We start from the raw sequence: 24,608 nt of genomic DNA, 5'->3' as shown, positions 1-24,608 counted from the left end.
TATGTGTTTCAGTATGGGTGACTTGACATGGTCCCAAATTGAGTACAGTCGCTGCTGCTGCGTCGTTGAGACAGAGGAGGAGAGGATAATAAAGTGGCTTTGAAAGAGACCCTTCACCCCCATCCTTCTGCGTAAAGAAAAGGAAAGAGAGGCGTGTTTCTACTTTTCAAATAACAGACTTAAAGGAAAGTACTGGGACTGGATCAAGGCGGAAAACTCATCTGTCTGAACTGTTTTTCCTTGGATGTATAAGAAGACGGGAGTTTTTCTGATCTGAGGCCCTTCGGAAATGAGCCACACAGTGGATGTGAAGGAAGGTGACGGAAAGTGATTCAAGAGGAAGAATGATATCTGCAGGAATCCCACATCTCCTTTCTGATTTTATTACTTTCTTTTAGCCGGGTTGATCTACTTTTTAAAGCACCTTTCAAATTATCTAATTTGCATCCACCCAGCATACCTCAGCTTGTTTAACCTCACTCAAATTAAATATTGCTTCAGCTGTAATGGCATGTAGGTGCATCCCAACTTGTAACTAATTAAACCACTTTTAAACTCAATTCCCTTTTTTCTGATCTTAATTGATACAATTGACTTTTGAACATGGCCATCAACACGGACACCGACTTCCTGAAGTCCAACTTGGGAGGAGGCACGCAGCCTGAACATCCCCACGAGACTGAGAAACTCCTCGCGCTGACCACCGAGCCAGCGGGACATGGGATGAAGATGTCCACCTCCTTCACCGTCAACATGGACACTGACAAGGGCCAGGAGGCCGACCAGAACGGCCACAGTGTGTCCGTGAGGTCAGGCTCCGCCGGGCAGCTGGGTGCCGCCGCCCCCCTCTCCCCCTCCAAGGCCAGCCTGAGCCGCTCCTCCACCGGGAACGCGACCGTGCAGGAGACCCCGAAGCCCAAGGATTACCTCATCCTCGTTATCTTGTCCTGCTTCTGCCCCGTGTGGCCCGTCAGCATCGTGGCACTGGTCTACTCCATCATGGTGAGTATCACATTACTAAACTGTCTCTGAAGGAATCTACAACAGAAAGTATACAACAGCAAAGTGGAGCAGCAAAGATTAATGTGTGGAATATTAACATCAATATTTCAGTTTATTTAGAACATAAATAAGAGAGCTTCTTTGTAACAATAAAAAAAACATGTATTTTCACAAAGTTCAGGGCCTATTCATGTCATTTCTGGTGGACCAAATGTGGCTCCAAATGTGAACATATTGTTGATTCTAAAAATAATCTGGTGTACTGTCTGACATGAGAAACAGGGTCTGTTCCAAAACAGGTAGTCTATATTTTACAGATATCAGTTATCTATTGATTGTCTTATGATTTCCAAAGCTGCTATTTTGTCTACATTTAATTCTGGACTTGTTAGGAAAGTGACAATGATATTTTGGACGAAGGTAATATCTCTCTAATATTCAGGGAGATAATGGTCTTTGACAGGGAATATTCCTTTCAGATTATACCAGCAGATCAAGAAATATATCAATTAACCTTTTCTGTCATGTTTTGAGCATTTGAGGGGCAGGAAATATTGGGAAAGAAAATAGGGGAATGACAAGCTGTTGGATAAATCACGACAAATTAATATGAAATGGTAAGTGATTCATTTTCATGATTCCAATCCACAGTGGCCTGCGACAGGTCAGGGTTTAAGTGTAAACATGTAATTGTTATCACTTGAGGGTCACGTTTATTACAAAATTAAAAAGTAATACAATTATAATTATTTCCAAGCAATTCCACAGAAACTAAATCTGCAGAACAGATCTATTCAGCGCATTGACGTATCTGAATATAATACAATTTCTCCAGGATTGGCATTTTTCATTGAGAGGTCCCTTACAAACTCTTAATGTCATGGTTGACGAGACACACACACACACACACACACACACACACACACACACACACACACACACACACACACACACACACACACACACACACACACACACACACACACACACTATACCTAGATCTCAGTGCGTCATCACCTTTCCAGTGTTTGCTGCTTGTTCTGGTTTAGAGGCGCTGACACTTGATTCATCTTCTCCCTGAAAGTTTCAGGATGCAGAAAATGCTGATACACGTTGCATCTAGACACTGAAGCGACACAGGGCAGTCACTATATGCTTGATATGCTGCAATATTCAGGGGACACAGTCCTCAGTGGGTCTTCAACAAACACTTTTAAAAACCGCCTATGGACTGCTTGTCTTCTTCAAATTCACATTGCACATGTAATTGAGTTTTAAAATCTATGTAGAGGGAACTCCACTGTTGAACCTGAAAGCTGGCACCTCTCTGTGGTCACCCTCTGCAGTGGTGAGAGGTCTGCAGTTAAAATGGTGGACTTGTTGTTGAAGGCTGTGAGAGAGTGTAGTTTATTTCAATCAGCCAATTAAATAGTCAGGGAATGCCCCAGTCACCAGAGGGAGATACAGCTAGGCTTAGTTGATTTTTGATGTGTAAAAGTGCAAACACAGTGTGAAGGTCAAGTGTGACGTGACAAGACTACAGCGCAGGTGCAACGGAATGAAGAATGGCTATACCTCAATGATGGTGACCCTGGCTTCACTTTTCACACATCAATAAAAACTCATCGCTTATGCATCAATATACCAGTGATATGGCAGCAGCGGTAAATACACATTAATAAAAGGTGACACTTTATCTTCCAATAATGCTTGATGCAATGAAACATCCTGCTAGAGTAAGCTCCTACAAAAGCTGTTAAAGGCATGTGACAACTGACAATACAAAATGTGAAGGTTTGATTGGATAATAACTGCTCAATATTTATTTTGATTACAGACATAACTTAAAATGAGAAGATCAATCATTTATTATAACATTGCACTGAATGTGTTAGTTTACTGCACACAAAAGAGCAGTACACAAACCGATGAAATTCCTAAGGATCGTTACACAGACACTCAGATAGCGTGACACAGCAAGAATCTCCCTGGGACTGGCAGGTCAGTAATCTCCCACCTTTCAATTTGTTATTTCCTTAATCTTCAGTAAAAGGTCTTAAACTGACTGACACCATGAAATCCTGGCATCAGGTGCTCATCTACTCGGCCCTGGAACTGTACATCAGGGTAAAATCCCCTGCTGCATCACCCAAAAGCTGTTTGTCTTTATTAGACGTCTGGTGTGTTTGTGTTTGAATTGTTTACTTAATTTTAAACTGAATGTTTGTTCCCACAAAGTTTTACACAATGTTTCCTGTATTGTAAAATCTATTGAAGCACCTAGTATTATTTCACCTGAACAAATAATTTACACCAAAATGGGAATCTATTGCTAATGGTTAGAGTTGGGTTTTATTTTCAAAACATTTTAAGGTTGAAACTCTTATCCTTCTACATTTACAGTCTTTATGCAATACTTTACTTTCCAAATTCTGGGGAAATTGATTGAGTTTCTCGAAAACATTAAGGCAGGAGCGCTTTGTTTAACTTTCCATTTTAGTTTTAGACAGAATATTAGAACCAGTTCATGGTGTCTCTCCATCAATGCAGCTAATGAAGGGAGAGTGGCCCACAGAGGAAGTGTTACATATGTTAGCCAGTTTCCCAAATCTTGATTGTTGTCATCATGAGACATCTATTGATGAAATTTGAGGGCAACAAAAAGCACAATGAGGAGTTTAATTGTGCATTCAGTTTTTTTAAGAACATTATCCTGATTATAATAACATCATCTTTCTTAAAGGGATGAGTCCAGAGTCCACCCTTCTGGTTTTGTAGAACCTAGGTGGCCTTGTATTGCTTTTTTAAATCATTCATGCTACCAATTGCAAGATTTCACATCAACGTAAAAATATTAACGGCCCTGTCCGTATACGATGTTTGGTTTTTCTGTTCTTGGCTACTGTGGAAACATGTTACTATATTCCCTGCCAATGGATCCCCCTTAATCATAAACAAATACATACCTTTAAGTAAAATGTTGACAACATTGGACAACTTTATTTTAAATACTCTTCCATCTTGTGTGTTTGAGCCAGGAAACAATATAAAGATTACTGTAACTGAGCAGTACAGATAAACAATATATTTTACACAGCATGGCGTGTGTCATGCAGGGTTTCACCAGTAGTTTTATTGATGGTATCAAATGTTACTCTGTTGTGTCAGGATTTTAACTCATGTTGGCTGATGGCAGATTAGTTTCTATTGGCACAGCAATTTGTGTTTCCAGCGTACTTCACTTCTGACGCTGTACCGCAGCCAGCACTCAGATCCACAGAGAAACAAGGCAAAGACAGTAGACCCATTAGTTCTGTAATATCATTCCTATGCGCCACACACCAAAGGGAATATCAGGCTGTATCCACTAGACAGTCTGTACTTCCCCAAGCCATCACCATGATCCCACTGACATTCACAAGTCAGCCGCTTGCTAATGGCATGGAGAGTGTGTGAGAGAGAGATGGAGATAGAGAGCAAGGCTTTGACAGAGGGCAAAAGAAAGGAAAGTGAAGGAGGGAGAAACTGGAGCTGGCCACTAACTCGATAGAAGGCGAGAGAAGTCTATTTAATTTCTCTGCAGAGGGCAGATTGCAGCAGTTAGCCAGCTCTGTGGCACCAATGAACATCATCTCTCTTTCCTGAGGGTATGGAAAGGGGATACATGCCTCAAAAGGAGACCAAAACATTTTTACCTACAAGGGCATATGGGTGTGAGAGATACAGCAAATGCCTATAAAGTAGTTCCTATCACTGGATTAGGAAAGCATCTAATCAGATACCACAGATATGTAAGATACAGTAAGTGCAAGTGAGTCAGAGCAGGAAAGCAGAGGTTTTACAACAGGCACTACGAACCAATGAATCAAAAAGTAATGTGGTTGATACCACACTGCACGATGAAGACCTAGACTGAAAGCTCACGACTAAGTGCTAATATCCTCTCACACGTGAAATGGATACTTCTGGAAAGTTGAAGAGAGAAAAAAGGAAACTGCTCAACTGCTGTTAAAATGGGATTAAAATGGGGAGATGAGGAAACTGCACAGACATCAGGAGATTGTAAACAGAAGAGAAAGAAAAAAATAATCAATATATTTTTCTTTCTACGCTGCCATCCATTGAACTGGGATAACCAGATCAATGGATGTTTTAATTTAAAACCTTATCTTGTTGAAGTTGTCAGAGGACAGCATGCAAACCTAAATATAACCTTAAGCCTACACAAATCAATATTTTATATAATTATAACCAATGAAATGGCAATGTGAAATACAAAAAAGGCTCATTTGTAGTGATAACCGACCAATAATTATCAACCAACTCTGACATCAGATTCCCGACAGCTCTAAAAAGCCTTTTAGTCTATCTTGGATAATTTCCTAAATTCCCACCTTCACCGTCATCCACCCTGCTTTCAGCAGCAGACCGCACATTTTAGCAAAAATGCTCTTTTAAATCCAATGTTCACCTACCAACAAAAGCTACTTTCTGAAGAATATATGGAGCATTTACAGTAACAGCTGAAGATCAAAGTGTTTTCCTCAGACGTTAGTAAAAACAGTGAGATTATTGGACTAACAGTCATTAAGGGGACAAAAACAGGGTCTGAAATCATCGCAAATATTGCTACTATAAGTGTGTGAAAATAGGGAATTGTTTGCTAAGATGTTCGCCATGGCAACTTAATATGGCGATCATTTGTTCGTGTTGTGTTTCAAACTGGCGCGCTGTCCCTAAGTGGCCAAAGAAAATCAATGAATGCAATTTTAACATGCACTGCCAAATTACATTTTAATGGTGGAGCAAAACATTTATTGTAGAAGTGATAACTGAGAACAATAAGACAATATCAGCGTTTTCATCTTGTAAAAGGCCCACATTTTTAAAACTGTAATTAAAGTAAAATCTGTTGAGGTCTCATTTCGCCTTGTAAACGGACTCAGCATATTTCAATACTGGCAGATGGTGCATTGCCAACAACAGGACTGCCAAAAGCTCCATCCATCATCGTCCACCACCATTTCCAGCAGCAGTCGCGCCTAAAAGCCAACCTCCAGCTGGCTGCCACCACAGATCTCTGACAGATGCTCTGGTGGAGGAGGGTTTGTGGCTGGAAAACACGGAAGATGTGCAGTCAATTATGGGGATTGGAGAGGCAGCGGTAATAGGTTTTCACTACTCAGACCGGCCTATCCCAGTAATGGGAAGGAGCAAGCTGCAGGAGCCTTATTGCACGCTCGGCAGATTTGCCTGTGAAATATGAACTCTCAATGCTGCACTGGATGGATGACTGTGTGTGTGTGTGTGTGTGTGTGTGTGTGTGTGTGTGTGTGTGTGTGTGTGTGTGTGTGTGTGTGTGTGTGTGTGTGTGTGTGTGTGTGTGTGTGTGTGTGTGTGTGTGTGTGTGTGTGTGTGTGTGTGTGTGTGTGTGTGTGTGTGTGTGTGTGTGTGTGTGTGTGTGTGTGTGTGTGTGTGTGTGTGTGTGTGTGTGTGAGTGAGTGAGTGAGTACACACACACATAGGTAAATGACTTCTTATTAGCAATATAATACTGCAGATATAGAGCCCTTTATCCTGTTGTTGGCAGTTGTATAAAGCCTATCAGAGGCTTTGAAGAGAGAAACCCAAAGTTAAATCTGGGCACATAATGATTTCGTCATTCCAAAGTGGATAAAAAAGGATGTATTGAAAGCTAACTGCGTCATGTTATGGCTACAAGTGATGGCATTTGTGCGCCATCCATCTTGGGGCACTCTGAGTTGCAGAGGATATGGTAGTACACATCCTTCTGTTCATCATATTCTCTCATTTCTTTCATTTCGTTAGCATTGTTATCAATGTAATTTATCGCATAAAAAAGTAAAGTTGTATACCCAAAGCTTATGGGTACAACTTCAACTCATTGTACTGTTTAACTATTCTTTTATAATTTATATGAAACATATTTTTCCATGTTACATTTATTAGGTCAAAAGACCTCATGAAAGAAACAAGAACAAGAAGTGAGGATACCCGGCCCGGAGGAAGCCCGGGGTCCCCTTCTGGAGCCAGGCCCAGAAGGAGGACTCGTCGGCGAGCGTCTGGTGGCCGGGCTTGCCACGGAGCCCGGCCGGGCCCAGCCCGAAAAGGCAACGTGGGCAACACCTCCGCTTCTCCGTCCCGCGGGCCCACCACCTACGGGAAACATCGATGGGGTCGGGTGCGCTGCCAGAAGGGTGGCAGTGAAAGCGGAGGGTCTCGACGGACCAGACCCGGGCAGCAGAAGCTGGCTTTGGGGACGTGGAACGTCACCTCTCTGGGGGGGAAGGAGCCGGAGCTTGTGCGGGAGGTGGAGCGGTACCAGTTGGATCTGGTTGGGCTCACCTCTACGCACAGCGTCGGCTCTGGAACCTTACTTCTGGATAGGGGTTGGACTCTATTCTTCTCCGGAGTTGCTCAGGGTGTGAGGCGCCGGGCGGGTGTGGGGATACTCACAAGTCCCCGGTTAGGTGCTTCGTTGTTGGAGTTTACCCCAGTGGACGAGAGGGTCGCCTCCCTACGCCTGCGGGTTATGGGGGGGAAAACTCTGACTGTTGTGTGTGCTTATGCACCCAACAGCAGTTCAGAGTATTCGGCCTTCTTGGAGACCCTGGAAAGAGTCCTGTATGGGGCTCCTGAAGGGGACTCCTTAGTCTTGCTGGGAGACTTCAACGCACATGTGGGCAATGATGGAGACACTTGGAGGGGCGTGATTGGGAGGAACGGCCCCCCTGATCTGAACCGGAGTGGTGGTTTGTTACTGGACTTCTGTGCTAGTCATGGATTGGCCATAACAAACACCATGTTCGAACATAAGGATGCTCATAAGTGTACGTGGTACCAGAGCACCCTAGGCAGAAGGTCCATGATCGATTTCGTTATCGTATCATCGGACCTGAGGCCGTATGTTTTGGACACTCGGGTAAAGAGAGGGGCGGAGTTGTCAACTGATCACCATCTGGTGGTGAGTTGGGTCGAGTGGCGGGGGAAGCCTCTGGATAGACCTGGTAAGCCCAAACGTGTAGTTCGGGTGAACTGGGAACGTCTGGAGGAGGCCCAAGTTCAGGAGGCCTTCAACTCACACCTCCGGCGGAGCTTTTCGGGCATTCCTGTGGAGGTTGGGGACATAGAACCAGAGTGGTCGGTGTTCAAAGCCTCTATTGCCGAAGCCGCGGCGGGGAGCTGTGGTCTCAAGGTCCTAGGTGCCTCAAGGGGCGGTAACCCTCGAACCTCCTGGTGGACACCGGTGGTCAGGGAAGCCGTCCGACTGAAGAAGGAGGCCTTCAGGGATTTGTTATCCCGGGGGACTCCCGAGGCAGTAGTAAGGTACCGACAGGCCCGAAGGGCAGCAGCCTCATCCGTGGCCGAGGCAAAGCAGCGGGTGTGGGAGAAGTTTGGAGAAGACATGGAGAAGGACTTTCGGGCGGCACCAAAGTTGTTCTGGAAAACTGTCCGACACCTCAGGAGGGGGAAGCAGGGAACCATCCAAGCTGTGTACAGTAAGGATGGGACGTTGTTGACCTCAACTGATGGAGTGTTGGGACGTTGGAAGGAACACTTTGAGGAACTCCTGAACCCGACAACTCCGCCCTCTATGTTAGAGGCAGAGCTGGAGTATGACGGGGGATCAACACCAATCTCCCGGGGGGAGGTCACTGAGGTCGTCAAACAACTCCACAGTGGCAAAGCCCCGGGGGTGGATGAGATCCGCCCGGAAATGCTGAAGGCTCTGGGTGTTGAGGGACTGTCATGGTTGACACGTCTCATCAACGTTGCGTGGAAGTCGGAAACAGTACCGAAGGAGTGGCAGACCGGGGTGGTGGTCCCCCTTTTCAAAAAGGGGGATCAGAGGGTGTGTGCCAATTACAGAGGCATCACACTACTCAGCCTCCCCGGGAAAGTTTACTCCAAGGTACTTGAAAGGAGGGTCAGGCCGATTGTCGAACCTCAGATTGAGGAGGAACAATGCGGATTCCGTCCTGGTCGTGGAACGACGGATCAGCTTTTTACTCTCGCAAGGATCCTGGAGGGGGCCTGGGAGTACGCTTATCCGGTCTACATGTGTTTTGTAGACTTGGAGAAGGCGTATGACCGGGTTCCCAGGGAGTTACTGTGGGAGGTGCTGCGGGAGTATGGGGTGAGGGGGTCTCTACTCAGGGCCATCCAATCTCTGTACTCCCAAAGCGAGAGCTGTGTCCGGGTCCTCGGCAGTAAGTCGGACCCATTTCCGGTGAGGGTTGGCCTCCGCCAGGGCTGCGCTTTGTCACCAATCCTGTTTGTAATATATATGGATCGGATTTCGAGGCGTAGTCGTGGGGGGGGGGGTCTGCAGTTCGGTGGACTAAGGATTGCACCACTGCTTTTTGCAGATGATGTGGTTCTGATGGCTTCATCGGTCTGCGACCTTCAGCACTCACTGGATCGGTTCGCAACCGAGTGTGAAGCGGCTGGGATGAGGATCAGCACCTCCAAATCTGAGGCCATGGTTCTCAGCAGGAAACCGATGGACTGTCCACTCCAAGTAGGGAATGAGTCCTTACCCCAAGTGAAGGAGTTCAAGTATCTCGGGGTCTTGTTCTCGAGTGAGGGAACAATGGAGCGTGAGATGGGCCGGAGAATCGGAGCAGCGGGAGCGGTATTGCAGTCGCTTTACCGCACCGTTGTGACGAAAAGGGAGCTGAGCCAGAACGCAAAGCTCTCTGTCTACCGGGCCATTTTCGTTCCTACCCTCACCTATGGTCATGAAGGATGGGTCCTGACCGAAAGAACGAGATCGCGGATGCAAGCGGCCGAGATGGGTTTCCTCCGCCGGGTGGCTGGTGTCTCCCTTAGAGATAAGGTGAGAAGTTCGGTCATCAGGGAGGGACTCGGAGTTGAGCCGCTCCTCCTTCGTGTCGAAAGAAGCCAGTTGAGGTGGTTCGGGCACCTAGTTAGGATGCCACCTGGGCGCCTCCCTAGGGAGGTGTTCCAGGCACGTCCAGCTGGGAAGAGACCAAGGGGTAGACCTAGGACCAGGTGGAGGGATTATATCTCTTCGCTGGCCTGGGAGCGCCTTGGGATCCCCCAGTCAGAGCTGGTTGATGTCGCCAGGGAAAAGAAAGTTTGGGGCTCTCTGCTGGAACTGCTACCCCCGCGACCCGACCACGGATAAGCGGGAGAAGATGGATGGATGGATGGACATTTATTAGGTGCATATCAATCCTACATGCCCTTTTGAATGCTACTGGTTGTCAGTCAAATAAGATTTTACCATTACATTTGATTCACACACTTCGGGTGAATGTCTCTGAGGATACTTTGACTTTTGTGTAGCGCCATCAAAACGTTTATCCAATTCTTTAGTGTTTAATTTAAGACAAGCAAAACTAATGATATACTAATGACACACTAATGACAGCGGTATGTGTACTTTGTGTTTAGTACAAACATGGATGTAATGTAACTGTACTCTGATGGTCCGGACAAACCATCTCGTAATTTCAGTTTCCTTTTCCTGTATCAATCTGATATATATTAGGTTACCAATGTGTTCCCGCCTCACTGCACAGCACAGCCAGCACTGTAGATCTACTGAATTATGATCATCTCATTTTGTTCTGACTATAACATCACTAATGGCATAGCAACATGCTTTGTTAATCCTGATAACAATACAGAACATAATACTAAATTGTGCAATTTGACCCCTGGTTATCTATTTAAACAGTGTCATTTGTGCTAAATGGAATAAGGCATGCACCATTATGGACCTGTGTTTTAGGACTGCTAACACTTAGCTTAGCTGCCTCATTTGAATTGTGTTTCGCAAGCTGACCAATATATAAATACAATTCAAATGTATGAGCTGCAGCAGCAAATAGAAAATGCATTTTATAGCTCTAAGAATGAGAGCGGTGCCATCACGGGTCTGGCAGATTTATCATCTGACCGCATTGAGTGGTTTGCAAATGTAATGGAGATTCAAGTGTAACAAGGCGGAGTCTAAAAGCCCTGCTTAGCGGCCCCTGGAGGCCGTGGTGCTTCTCACACTCAACCGGACCAACCAACAGTCTTTTCCTCTCTCTTTTAGGTTTAATAAACGGCTAATAATTTTGAAAAAAAATGGGAAAAACACTTTCAAAAAGATTAATGCAAACAAACCATTTTATGTGTAGCCAAAGTGCCAGTCTAACAGACATAACTGCACACCAGCTCCTGGTTATACACTATCTCTCTCCACCAGGCTGCTGCTGACACTCCATTATTAATGACAAGAGAGAGGGAGCACTTACTGACTGAGCCTCTACCTTCCTCTACCAAACTGTGTGTGTGTGTGTGTGTGTGTGTGTGTGTGTGTGTGTGTGTGTGTGTGTGTGTGTGTGTGTGTGTGTGTGTGTGTGTGTGTGTGTGTGTGTGTGTGTGTGTGTGTGTGTGTGTGTGTGTGTGTGTGTGTGTGTGTGTGTGTGTGTGTGTGTGTGTGTGTGTGTGTGTGTGTGTGTGTGTGTGTGTGTGTGTGTGTGTGGTTAGTGGGAGGTTCCCTCAGCGGATAAATGTCTTTATTGATTCAAAGTGAGAGTGAGCCTGCTCATATTTGTTTTCTGAATGGGAAATTCTACCCTCAAAGTGTTTTGTCCAGTGCTCCTTGTGCTACACACACACACACACACACACACACACACACACACACACACACACACACACACACACACACACGCACACACATACATGTATCACCCTCGAAGCATACATCAAACAATGCAGGGTGTATTATTGCCCAGATGCTGACACAGGAGCTTGCTTTAAATTATTTTTTGTTTATTTTATGTTCCAATGTGTCATGGATGTAAAATAAAATTATATTTGTAATCTACCTTAATTAATGTTTCGTCTCTAAGCAGGCTAAATGGATAGTGTATTCTGAAAGGAGCTTCCATTGATTAAAGGTGCTGATGTTGCTTTTCTCTGTGATCAATACAGGCTCCTGGGACTGTGTTTGCACGAAAGCTTCACACTGCAGTCCTGGAAGTTAGAAGTGTGTCCCTACGAGAGAGAGAGAGGATCTCTTATTTAACTGGCAGGAGCCCAGACTGACTCGTGCATTGATTTACCTTGTGTGGCTTAAGTTAAGATTTACATTTTAAGTTTTTGAAGTTAGAATTAACCCCTTTAATTTAATAGTTTTTCGCCAAAAAACGACTAATCACTTTCTCCAGAGGCATTTGAATTCAAGCCAATTGAATAATGTTTCTTATAAATAATAAAGGTTACTAAAAAGTTAATATTTTCACAAACGTTTTTAATCCTGTACTTATTTAAGAGTACTTCCCTGGCCAGCAGCACTTTATTTAAAGTGGACCTAAAATAGCTTTATTTGAAACATATAGTGTAGGGCCATACCTATATAAAGTATATAAATATATATATTTGTTTTCAAAATACCAAACAGATTTTAGCCATGCCTCATTTCGCTCTATTTGCTCTTTCCAGCCCGGTTTTTGCAGGGGGCTGATTCTGTGAGCTGCAACTGACCACGCCCCCCTGCAGGAGAGGGGAGTTGCCAGTTACTTTGGCATTAGGGCAGGGATATCTAGATACTTTCCAACGTTTGACATAATGAATTGTTCTACTTTTAAAGCAAGCAACGATGTTTTCAAATCTGTGATCAAAAAGCTCCTCAAAAACGCTATCGAAGCAGTTCCTGCCGTTGCTACGTTAGTTCAAACAGTAACAACGGACTATTTTTCTTAGCGGATGCATGTCAATTTAAATTAATACAACTATTTTTTAAATCAATAAAATCATTTTCTAAATCCATAAAAGCATTTCAATTAATATTGGGAGTCATGTCGTTACTTTGTTGAGAATGTGGCCATGTAATAAGCGGGATAATGTGCAGCAACATTCTTCATAGATCGGCATGAAGGTGTTCTTTTCCCCATAATGACCGCGTCGCTGCACATTATCCCTTACATATGATTATATAGTCATTATTCATTTGTTTTAAAGCAGAAGGCGCAAACGCTTGCCTCTGGGAGGGAGAAAAAGAGCCACAGAGGAGAATAAACAGAAGGGCAACCATGGCAACCATGTGCGGGAAGTCTTCTTCGCTGCTTTTGTGGCAGACTACAGCGCCACTTACAGGCCTGGCATATGTACTACAGCGTCTCCAGCGCTTTCGAGCAGCAATGGCCGGCCGTGGCCCAACCTCTCATTCCACTGATAGGTGGAGAATTGACCAATAGCCGTAGCGCCACCGTCCTGACGTCAGGACAGTGTTCAAATCTGGATCAGTTTTTATCAGATCCGTTGCAGCCCCTTTTTTAGAGATTTGGGTATGGAGGAAAAGAGAGAGGGTTGTGTTTTCTGACACTTGGTGAGTTCCCTGGAACACCGGGGACACATATTCATGTATAAAAGACGTACAAAAGTGCATTTTGCATGACACGTCCCCTTTAAATAAGCCCCCCAGGGTTGCACCACCTGCACAGAGTGCATTGTGGGATCTAACTAGACCGAGACAGTCTGGAGACAGAGAGGCTCATGGGAGTGAGAGGATGATGAGGGGGTCTCTCTCTTTTTGCAGTGTAATCTTATCCTATACTAAGGCAACCCCGATTCTGACTGATCGGCTGCAGACACATACACCGTATTCTGATTTATTCTGTGCAACTTCTCTCTCTGTTTTGTCCTTGCTATGACTTTAAAACAATGGTTAAATTAAAGAAACTAACATCATTTGAGGGTAATGTAAGAGGCAAACATTCATACAGTCATTCTTTATACAGAATTAGCTCTAATAGGACATTTTGTGCTCCAAAAAGGAGGATATGGGTGGAAATGATTCAATTTAATACAAGACCTTTTATGGAGCACCCTGCAGACATCTAGTGGTGTAATTTAATATAGATGAGAGGAAAGAGAGGCTCTGCTGTACTTCGCACAGAATAAATATAAAGAAATGCAGCTCCACGGACAGCTCCTAGAGTTTTCATCAGGCTTCAAAAGTAAAAGTGTTCCATGAGAAATTACATGGGAGGTTTGAATTGAAACTTTAAAGATGTGTTCCTTCCCTTTCTATATTTGCTCTTGTTTAACAGAGAGTATGATTGACACTTTGTATTCCCCCGAGTCTGACCTCAGAACAGTCTCAATTTACCGGAGCATGGACTCAAAAAGTAGTTAAAGCGACCCCACACAGGGAAGCTGTCAACCCAGGTTGACTCTCACACGCTGGTACTGTGAACAAACTGCTCTGGGTTACAGTCTACTGAGAGGACGGACCACTGCATTACTTCCCTAATTTGTTCACAAATGCATTCCTAGACAGTTTGTACCTCCTGGCGTGGCGCGTCATCTGATTAAAAGATGCTGGCAGTGCTGGAATAAAAGGAGGGTCGGTTGTCTTTTAGAATTTAAATGTTTGTCATAAAGACGCTCAGTGCCATTCAAATGTAATCAACATTTCAGTGTTTTCACTCTGCATGATGGAGGACATTAGTCACACAACCAGAGACAGACAACAGGAAGTGGAACGCATCGACCAGATAAATGATCTTCCCTTTTATTGTGGGAAAAACCAAACGCCTCTTAGCTAGAAGCCATCTTCTGCGTCATTCATCAGACCCTGCAACGCTTCACCTACTCTCCAGTGTCCAATGAAGTTGTTCCTTTACTCAGTACAACCTGTAATCCTCGCTGAGTGCTGATAGAAACATGCCTCTGTTCAGCCATTAGCTGTCATACTATATGGCCCAATTCCAAATCACACCCTGCCCACTCCCACTCCGTGGCGGAGTGACACTCGCAGCTCAACGAGACTCCCTCCTGTCAGATGGAAGCAGTAAATACAGCGGCACGCTTTGGGACGGCCTCCCCTCTCTCCGGCAGAAACAGGAAATGCCGTACCTGTATGTAACAACGGTTTCAAATCAGCATCTCTTTGACAAAAAATCAAATGAATAACTAAAATAAAACTCCAAACATCTTTAATTGTGTCTTCTTAGTTTTTGCAACAGTCTGTAAATATACACAACTTTATAATAAAATGCACACATTTACCTTTTTCTAGACTAAACACAGGTACGATCCTACGTTAAAAAAATATGAGGTTATCATGAGGTTGTTGACATCGCAGTTTATCAGTGGATGTTTGCAGGAACTGTTTGTATACGGCTTGTTTCCTGACGGACCCACACAGCGTGACTCCGGTCAGGTAGGGCAGCAGGTGAAGTCAGCACCGATGCAGACTCGCTGTTTGAGGGCTTGATAACCCACTCCCCCTCCACACTCGTTGGTTTGGAACAGCACTTAATGTGGCAAACGGAGGGGTAGTGTGTAGGGGTAGGGTGTATGGTGTAGGGGGTGGATTGGAATTGGGCCACTATATGTGTGGTAAGGTGGGATGGGCTATGCATTGTTCTTATTATATTATTTTAGGTTTTCTAGCTCCATTACTCTTGTAATCTCTTCACCTAGTATAATGTCAATGGCCAAATCTAGTCATTGTATATATTTCTCCTAGTAAACCAATCACAATAAATGATCCAAACCATATATTGTATTTTAGTCTTTCATACTTTTGATGTCCTTGCCCTCTGTAACACTCTTTTTAAACAGAGGGTCAACCACAAACTTTATATTTTCCGTGTCTCTAGGGGGGCTCAGTTATTACCTCAAACAGCTGAGCACTGTAGTTTTGATTTGACTAAATTGGGACTATTTTCAGCCATGGATTAATACACATTTGTTGAGCTAATGAGTGTATGCAATGGCTGGTTGAATTTGACTTGTAAAAAATGACAGCGCCCATGTTTACCATAATTGTTACGGTGTGTGAAGCAGGTAGGACCCAAATGCAGATTAAAGTAAAAATAAAAAACTAGGGCCACCAGGGTGGGTGGAGGGGGTCCGGAGGACGGGTCTTGGGCTGACAGCCCAGGGGCACGGCAGAGGACCAGGAAGGGGTCTCGGGCGGACGGCCCGGGGGCAAGGCATAGTCCAAGGTGGGGGACTCGGGCGGACGGCCCGGGGGCAAGGCAGAAGCCGAGAAAGGGGACTCGGGCGGACGGCCTGGGGGCAAGGCATAGTCCAAGGTGGGGGACTCGGGCGGACGGCCCGGGGGAAAGGCAGAGTCCAAGGTGGGGCGAAGGCCAATCAGCTCCGGAGGACGAACAGGAACCGGAGCCGGTGGGACAGGCTTCGGCAGGATCCCCCACGGAAGAGGACCAGGAGTTGGCAGGACCTCCGACGAGACCGGTGCTGGCGGGACCTCCAACTGAACAGGACAAGGGGTTGGCAGAACCCCCGGCAGAAGACTTGACAGCGGGACCCCCAACGTGACTGGACATAGGGTTGGCAGGACCCCCGGCAGGAGAGTAGTTGGCGGGACCTCCAACGGCACAGGACCTAGGGCTGGCAGGACCCCCGGCAGAAGAGTCGTCGACGGGACCCCCAACGGGACAGGACATGGAGCTGGCAGGAACCCCAGCGGAACCTCCAACGGGACAGGACAAAGGGCCGGCAGGACCCCCGACAGGAGAGTAGTCGGCGGGGCCTCCAACGGCACAGAACACAGGATTGGCAGGACCCCCGGCAGGAGAGCAGACGGCGGGACCTCCAACGAGACAGGACATGGGGTTGGCAGGACCCCCGGCAGAAGAGTAGTCTGCGGGACCTCCAACGGCACTTCAGTAGGGACTTGAGATGGGACTAGAGAAGGGACTAGGAAAGTGACCTGAGGAGGGACTAGGGAAGGGACTAGAGAAGGGACTACAGGAGAGACTAGAGGAGGGACCAGAGGAGGAACTAGAGAAGGAAACTCGAGAGGAGACTCGAGAGGGGAACTAGAGAGGGGACTCGAGGAGGGACTAGAGTTGGGACTAAAGGAGGGACTAAAGGAGGGAACTGGAGCGGGGACTTTAGAGGGGACTAGAGGAGAGACTAGAGGAGGAACTAGAGAAGGGAACTCGAGAGGGGACTCGAGAGGGGAACTAGAGAGGGGACTCGAGGAGGGACTAGAGGAGGGACTAGAGGAGGGACTAGAGGGGGAACTGGAGATGGGACTGTGGCAGCTGGGGCCACATCTGGGTCTGGAACCAAGGCTGCTGGGACCGGGACTGGGGCCGGAATTGAAGCCAGAATCCTGGCTGAAAGGTCCGGTTCTGGAGCCGGAAACATGGCTGTAAAGTCCGGTTCCGGAGCGGGGACCATGGCTGCTGGGACCGGCACTGGAGCCGGAACCATGGCTGTGTGGGGTGGTACTGGAGCACGGTACCATGGCTATGTGGGATGGTACTGGGGCACGGAACCATGGCTGTGGGGCCAGAACTGGGTCCGTAACCATGGCTGCTGGGGGCTGAACTGGTTCTGGAACCCTGGCCCTTTGGGCTCGTGCTGCCAACCTGGCCTTGCGACCCCTTCCTTTAGGAGCCCTTTGGAGGCTCCGTGGACCTCCAAAGGCCAGACGAGTACCAGCGAATGGCTACTGGACAGTAGCAAACACTGGGTGAGAAGCAGGGGCTGACGCCAGACGGACCACACCAATGCGTGTGGTGTCAAAAGAGGAGTTGGGAGACCTGGGTCTGTCAGGATCGGGAAAACAAATTGTGAGGTAATCCAAAAGCCTGGCAGGTAAGAATTTCACCAAACTTTGATTCATCAGTGTAAGGTGGACTGCTTCTGCCAGAGCAGCATCTCACTGCTGAACCCTGACCGCTCCTATCCATTGATCAGAGCAGGTAGCCAAAGAAAAAGTAAAATCTAATAACTCCTGCTCAAAAGGATCTGCTGGGCCCATATTGTTGGTCGGTTCGTAATGTTACGGCGTGTGAAGCAGGTAGGACCCAAATGCAGATTAAAGTAAAAATAATTCCTTTATTCCAAGGCTATATATACACAGACAGACCAGAACACTCACCGAGGACAAGCCAAATCACAAGACGAACCGACACTGAACACAGGGAGACAGGGGAATTTAAACACAGGGTAACTAGACACAGGTGGGAACAATCAGGGGCGGGGCTGACACTGATGAGCACAGGAGACACACAAGGAGTGACAGGTGAAAACAATCAGGAAATTAGACACACCAGGGAAACTAACGACAGACATGAAAACACAGGGAAAAGAGACCAGACAATATACCAGGAGGAAAATACCCATAACCAGTTATACACAACTACAAACGTGACAAAACATGAGAATCCTGACAATAATAAACAAACTTGTCTAACAGTGCTGTCATATCCTTCCAAGGGAAGATCGGCTCTAATGTCTCCTTCAAATTTGTATTTAAAACGACACACTTTTCAGAAAGTAACACAAGTATAAAAGGAGTAAAGACTTTGTAAAATATTTGAAAGACAAGATAATGTCAAATAATAAATTATTAAATAAAGTAAATCTTTTTGTTTTTCAGAACAAAATCAATGTCTAGAACCAAACCATTGCAAAGTCATATATTGTGTGGGTGTGTGTGATTGCCTTATATTGGTCCTAGTTTGTGCCATCATGCACAGCAATATGTTCGAACAGTATCACATATTAAAAGCAGCATCTAATGTTGATGAGAAGAAAGTGACATCATCGCTGACAGATTTGTTGTTTTGGGACTTTGGCACATGAGCGCAGTACACCGGCATGCAGGACTCATATCTGTCATGCTTCACATCACACACACACACACACACACACACACACACACACACACACACACACACACACACACACACACACACACACACACACACACACACACACACACACACACACACACACACACACACACACACACATAAATCAACCTGTCTTCATATCCGCAGCATACATAAAGCAATATACAAATAACATCAAGCTGATTTACAGCCCCTTCACTCTGCTGCGCTCACCTACTCCGTGCAATTGGCTCTGCATGTCACATCCTTCCATCAATCCCAATCTGCCAATCTGAAAGACAATTTCCCCGTTAACAGCTGGACGATAAATGAATGTCTCAATTTCAATAGCAAGTGGACAAGTCAACATTTCTTTACTGCTTATGTTTCATTTCCCCTTTAAATTAACTTGGCCGGTTTACGGAAAACCACCTGATAAATATTTCAAAGTGTAACCCTCAGAAAACTGCAGGAGAGTACGGCTCCTGACCTGCAGAGGGGTCTTTCTCCTGCTGATGGTGGCGGGGCTACTTTGAGGTTTTACTGATGGAGTTAATGTGGTAAATGCTGATTCAGCTAAGTGAGTGGTTCCCCTTTTTATTTGTGAGACAGAAATATAAAGGTTTTCTTTGTTTCTTATCGCTTGTATTAATAAATGTAAGCTCACTTATAGAAACTCATTGTGGATATGGAAAATATGAAAGTCGATGAACTGTCCACAGACCTAAATGAACAACATAATGAATGAAAAAAGGCACAGCTTTAGCAGTATAGTATATTTTTTGCAATGTAATAGGTGTCTCATATTTAGTCAATTTGTTCCACTATTTTACATTTTGCTCGTATAAGTCTTTAAGGTTCAGGTCAATCTCTCCATACAGACTATTTTGTAAACCCTTCAAACCTTTGCAGCCATTTCAGTGTGAAGGCTTTCTTTTGATCTGATAAAAGTATTTTAGACAAGGAGAGTAGTACGACTATTAAGACTACTAAGAGTAAGAAGTATTAAGAGTACATTGCTTTTAAGTGGGTTGAAGGTTCCTCCATATATTTATTACGGTATGCTAGCTGATTACATTCATGAAATAAAGTCATTTAAGGAATAATCCTCTCCAGCGCCTATTTGTGAGAGAAATTACGTTTATTCATAAAACCCTTTCTACCCTTATGTGGAATGTTATTGTAATTATGTCACATCCTATATAGCTAAGCCTTGCTCAACCTTATAATGCAATGCTCCTCCCTGTGCTTTGTGTGTCTCAGTCCAGAAACAGCCTACAGGGGGGGGATATGGACGGGGCCAGGAGGCTGGGCCGACTCGCCCGTCTGCTCAGTATCGTCTCCATCGCCCTGGGGGTCGTCATCATCGTGGTCTACGTCTCAGTTTCAGGTACAGAAACAACGACAAGAAAGGAGACGTTTTAAAATTAGCAAGTTTATGTTTGGGATAATGATTCATCTTTACATACAGTGTTTGGTGAAGCCTCTATAACTCAGTATGCTCATTAGTATGCATGTATTTTATGATGATAGTATATCTTGCATCAGCTGAAAGTGTTTGTATGTGCTCGTGTCTACTCACAGATACAATAGATACACACAGGGCTTTTGCCAAGTGTTCAATAACAAAGAATACCCACTGCATTACGGTTACAGCGTGATATATGACACTACCACACAAGCATGAGATGTGTGTGCGTGTGTGCGTGCGTGCGTGCGTGCGTGCGTGTGTGTGTGTGTGTGTGGATTGATTTAGCACTGCAGCGACTGTAGTGGGCTGACCAGTCAAAGAGATGATGAATTTGATGGCGGGTTTCAGCTGTCAATGTGTGTGAGCAGACTTTCTCTGACGGTGCCACGCTTCTCTTCTTCTTTCCTTTGCAGTAAGCTAAAACTGAGGGGGAAACATTTACCGGGACAGTCGAACCACGGATGCAACAAAAGGGGATAAGGCGTTCCAAAAAAAAAGAAAAAGAAATACAATTCCTTACTCCACGCCATATTGTAATTACATCATCACCGACCTCAGAAAGCAACACAAAAAATGGTCAACTAACGAAAGCAAGTTAACAAATAAATACATTCAGAGAAAAATCCAGAGATGCATGCATTAGAATCCAGTAACAATTGCTTGACAAAAATAACAAGAAACCTGAAGTAACAATGTTCAGGTTAAAACAGAGGAAACAGAAAATGATGATTGTATGCAGCCTGGAGGACTCATAAAGGTTTCTTGAAAAAATGGACTTCCTAAAACGAAGAGGACGATCAACGCTTGAGAGAGAGTGAAGAAGAAACTGTGTGCTCCTTTGAGAAACTGATGCTGGGTTTGGGCTTCAAACGGCATATAATCCACATATATTCCTTACTGAACCTCTTGCATTCAAAGCATATACAGCTACAAATATATTTAAATCTGGATATATGAACATATATATATATATATACAATAGATGTACATTTTATAAAAATGTTTGTATGCCAAGTGGTGCTTGGGAGTGTTACGATGGCTGCTTCGTCAGCCCTTTTATCAGTAGAATTTCAAGGGTTTGTGAAAAGGGTCAGGGAACACGTTTTTAATTGTGTTATTTATTATAATTTGTTCAACAAAAAACAAGGTTGAGACCAACTGCATGCCTTAATGCAGATTACCAACATCCTGCCTTCGTTTTGACTGTTATTAGTTGTGTCTTCTTTTGAAGGAGTCAGAGAGGCCGACAGGTTTGCACATGAAGAATGATTTGTGTACGTTATGTGAGTCCAGCCGCTGAAGAGTGTGTATCACCCCTCGCCCCTTTGTGTCTCCAAAATATCTTGAACCTTGCCCTGCTCTGGCAGAGACTGAAACGCATGCCTAACACCCCAAAAACCTTCTTTTCCTTTCACATCCCCCTATCTTCACCACAAAACCTGATGAAGTGGCTTCAGTTCCGTCTCATCTTATTCCCTTAAACTCCATTTTAGATGTGCCTTGTTCTACCTTTGTACATTATAGTGTTATAGTTCCTAATTTCCATTCTTACATTGACTGTTAAATGCCACTGAATGTTTTTCTGCTTCTTGTATTGTTATGAAATGTATTTATATGGGAAATATATATGCAATATGTACGCATGTTATATGCCAAACAGGCTTACACATTTATTTTTTGTAAATGAACAGGCCTAAGAGTTTGACTGAGTAACAACAAATAGCATTTAAAGAACCTGTCTTTGAAACCCAAGCACGACTGATTGTCTGTATGTGTCACTTTATCAGAAAGAAGTCCCTGCATTTATCCCATGTGGCTCCTCAGGACTGTTGTATTGACACATTACAGGCTTATGCTACTAGCACAGGGAACTTCACTGTAAGACCGTGTCGCTTTATATGAATCCACAGCGCTTCTTTGAGCATTAATGCTTCAATTTTTAGTGCGTGTAATTTAAATCGGGAAAGGTTTCTTTAAAAAGGTATAAACTGTGTTTTTAAGGGCTCTAACAAGTGAAACACCAGCTGATTTCAACTGATGAGTGATTCAATGTATCAGACAGAGATTCTACCAAGTAATAAAATAAACATCCACAATGTAAAGATGAACAAACATTAACACTACATAGCACAATGTGTTGTGTGAAATGGGCTTCAAGAAATGACATACAAATCCCACAATGCATCTAAAGCAGCAAAATCCAAAGATTCCCCATGTTAAGCACCAAATTAAAAACATGTGACATAACATTGTTGCCTAAATGGCAACACGCGTGTACTTTACTGCTCTAGGTTTACTCTCTCACAGCCAAGTGTCTAGCCAATAAGCTCTGCTCTGTCAGTAAAACAGTTCAAACCTTCCTTTCATTCAGATGTATTACTGTGTTTCTTTTCCAGTGTACTGAATGTGCCAGTCTTCATCTCTGAGGTGTGCATTGTGCATGTCTGTAATAAATGTTACCATGCATGGTCCAAGTTTTTTGACTTTTGATGATGTTGTTTCTTGGAGTTGTATAGTGACTTAAAAAAAGTATCAAGAACAATATACTGCCACGCAGCAGCTCTCTTAGGCTGTATTCATTAATAATATAAGCATGCTAACAGGCTAATGTTTTGCAAGTAAAATGTTAACTACGTTCACCAGCTTAGTTTATCGTTTTAGAAAACTAACAAGTATTTATTAGCACTTCAGCTGAGTCTGACATCATGTATTTGATTATAATAAAGTGTGTATTTAAAAAATGGAAATACCATGTTATTATCCTCTTGAGAACATGGCCATCCATCGAATACTTACGGAGATGTTTCAGTCAGGAGATAAATAGTGTACCGACAGAACAATGCTGTCGACCGTTGGTAAGAAGGAATACCCAACTGTAAGTGTACGGTTTGAATTGAAATATATATTAAAACAATTTTACTTCGCTCATTATGAAAAAGGTAATAATCCAGAGAGAGATAGAAACATTCAAAATCAAAAGTACAAATATTATTTCAATTACCTTACACATACTATATAAGAGTGGACAAAGTAAAAGCTACACATGTACAGTGAAATAGAAAACAAGACGGTATGTGAATGTAGGGCTGCACAATTAATCTATTGTTAATCCGGATTCCAAATTTAGGTTTCCCTAAATTAAATGAACATGAGTAACTGTGATGGAAATTTGAATTTCGCTTGTAGAAAACATTTTCTGGATGTTGCAGCTGCAGTCAGAGTAGAACAATATGCAGCTGAGAACAGAAGAACAAAACCAGAATGCACTAATTCAGGTGAAGACGACCCTATTCAAGCCTTATTTTAAAGCAAATATATGTTAATGTTGGGGTAAAATGCACATCAAAACTCATGCACATTTAACTAAATCAGTTAGATTTATATAAACTCACAAAAGCCAATGTGAGTTGGCTATTCCAGACATCTGAATGATTTTTACTCAAAGGAATAAAAACACGTTCTGAAAGTGACACATTTCTCATTTCTGAGCACTGTCACAGACACGCCATGGAAATGTTCAATATGACATTTCTTAATGATAATGTCATGTTTCAACGTTTTCATTTGGTATCGATGATATCAGATCATTGCCCATTAGTACACAAGCAGGTATGAAGCACACATGAAAGCAAAATCAGTGCTGTGCCATTTTTAATTATTTATAAGTGAAATGAAAATATCTTATCCTTAACAATCCAATCATAAAGTCAATTGTAATGACAATAATCAGGTAATATTAATAATTAATAATATCGTGAGTAATATTAATGTGCAATGTTCACTTTGAGACGGAATGGAAGAGACGGCTTCTGCAGTATGTACAGCTCTTGCTCTAAACCCTGTCCCTACAGCGGGTCGACATACAGTCTATGGTCGACACACATTGTGCCTCAGGGCAGACAAATACCATTTATCATGGCCGCTACAACTGCAGTTAGATGTCAGATGTCTGTAACCCATGGGTTACAGACATCTCTGGGAAGAAAAGGGGAAGAACGCAATTTGTGATATTTCACTTCTAAAGCCAGCTCTCCACAATACACAGAGTTTCTGCCTGATGCAATCCTTACACACCAATCCAGAAACAAATCCGTTAAGAAATACAACCATTATCGGTGAGAGCTTTTTCTTGGTTGTATAAATGTAAAAGTGTACTTTACCAATGTTTAACGTCCTCGTAAAAAGCGTTTACGCCCATCAATACAAACAATTGAGGCCATCATCAACTGAAAGATGTAACAAGCCACTCTACGTGTAGGTTTCTACAGACACAGACTTACATTTCAGATGCTGTGAGAAAACAGACTTTGTGCTTGTCAGAAGTTACTGGAGCGCGACCCTTCTAGGTGAGAATATCTGCCACTTAGTTCTGCTTCGGCGCCGCTGGGTTTGACTGGCTGAAATATTCAGGAGCTCAATGCTTCAGCACCTCCGCAGTCTTAGCGACATCCTGTACACGTCTGGACCAAATTTAGACTCCAGCA

The 24,608-nt window shown here is 44.1% G+C and overlaps 1 protein-coding gene across 1 annotated transcript; it reads left to right on the top strand.

The window, feature by feature from the left end:
- Positions 1-381: 381 nt before the first annotated feature.
- On the top strand, positions 382-22,998 carry LOC117457115 (trafficking regulator of GLUT4 1). The gene is made up of 3 exons (XM_034096994.2): positions 382-1,002; positions 19,917-20,043; positions 20,538-22,998. The coding sequence occupies exons 1-3, from the start codon at positions 604-606 to the stop codon at positions 20,543-20,545; spliced, it is 534 nt and encodes a 177-aa protein (XP_033952885.1). The 5' UTR covers positions 382-603; the 3' UTR covers positions 20,546-22,998.
- Positions 22,999-24,608: the final 1,610 nt, after the last annotated feature.

This window comes from Pseudochaenichthys georgianus, chromosome 13 (assembly GCF_902827115.2).
Source record: "Pseudochaenichthys georgianus chromosome 13, fPseGeo1.2, whole genome shotgun sequence".
Taxonomy (NCBI): domain Eukaryota; kingdom Metazoa; phylum Chordata; class Actinopteri; order Perciformes; family Channichthyidae; genus Pseudochaenichthys; species Pseudochaenichthys georgianus.
Note: the sequence above shows the minus strand (reverse complement) of the source record. Positions and strands in the feature narration are given on the sequence as shown.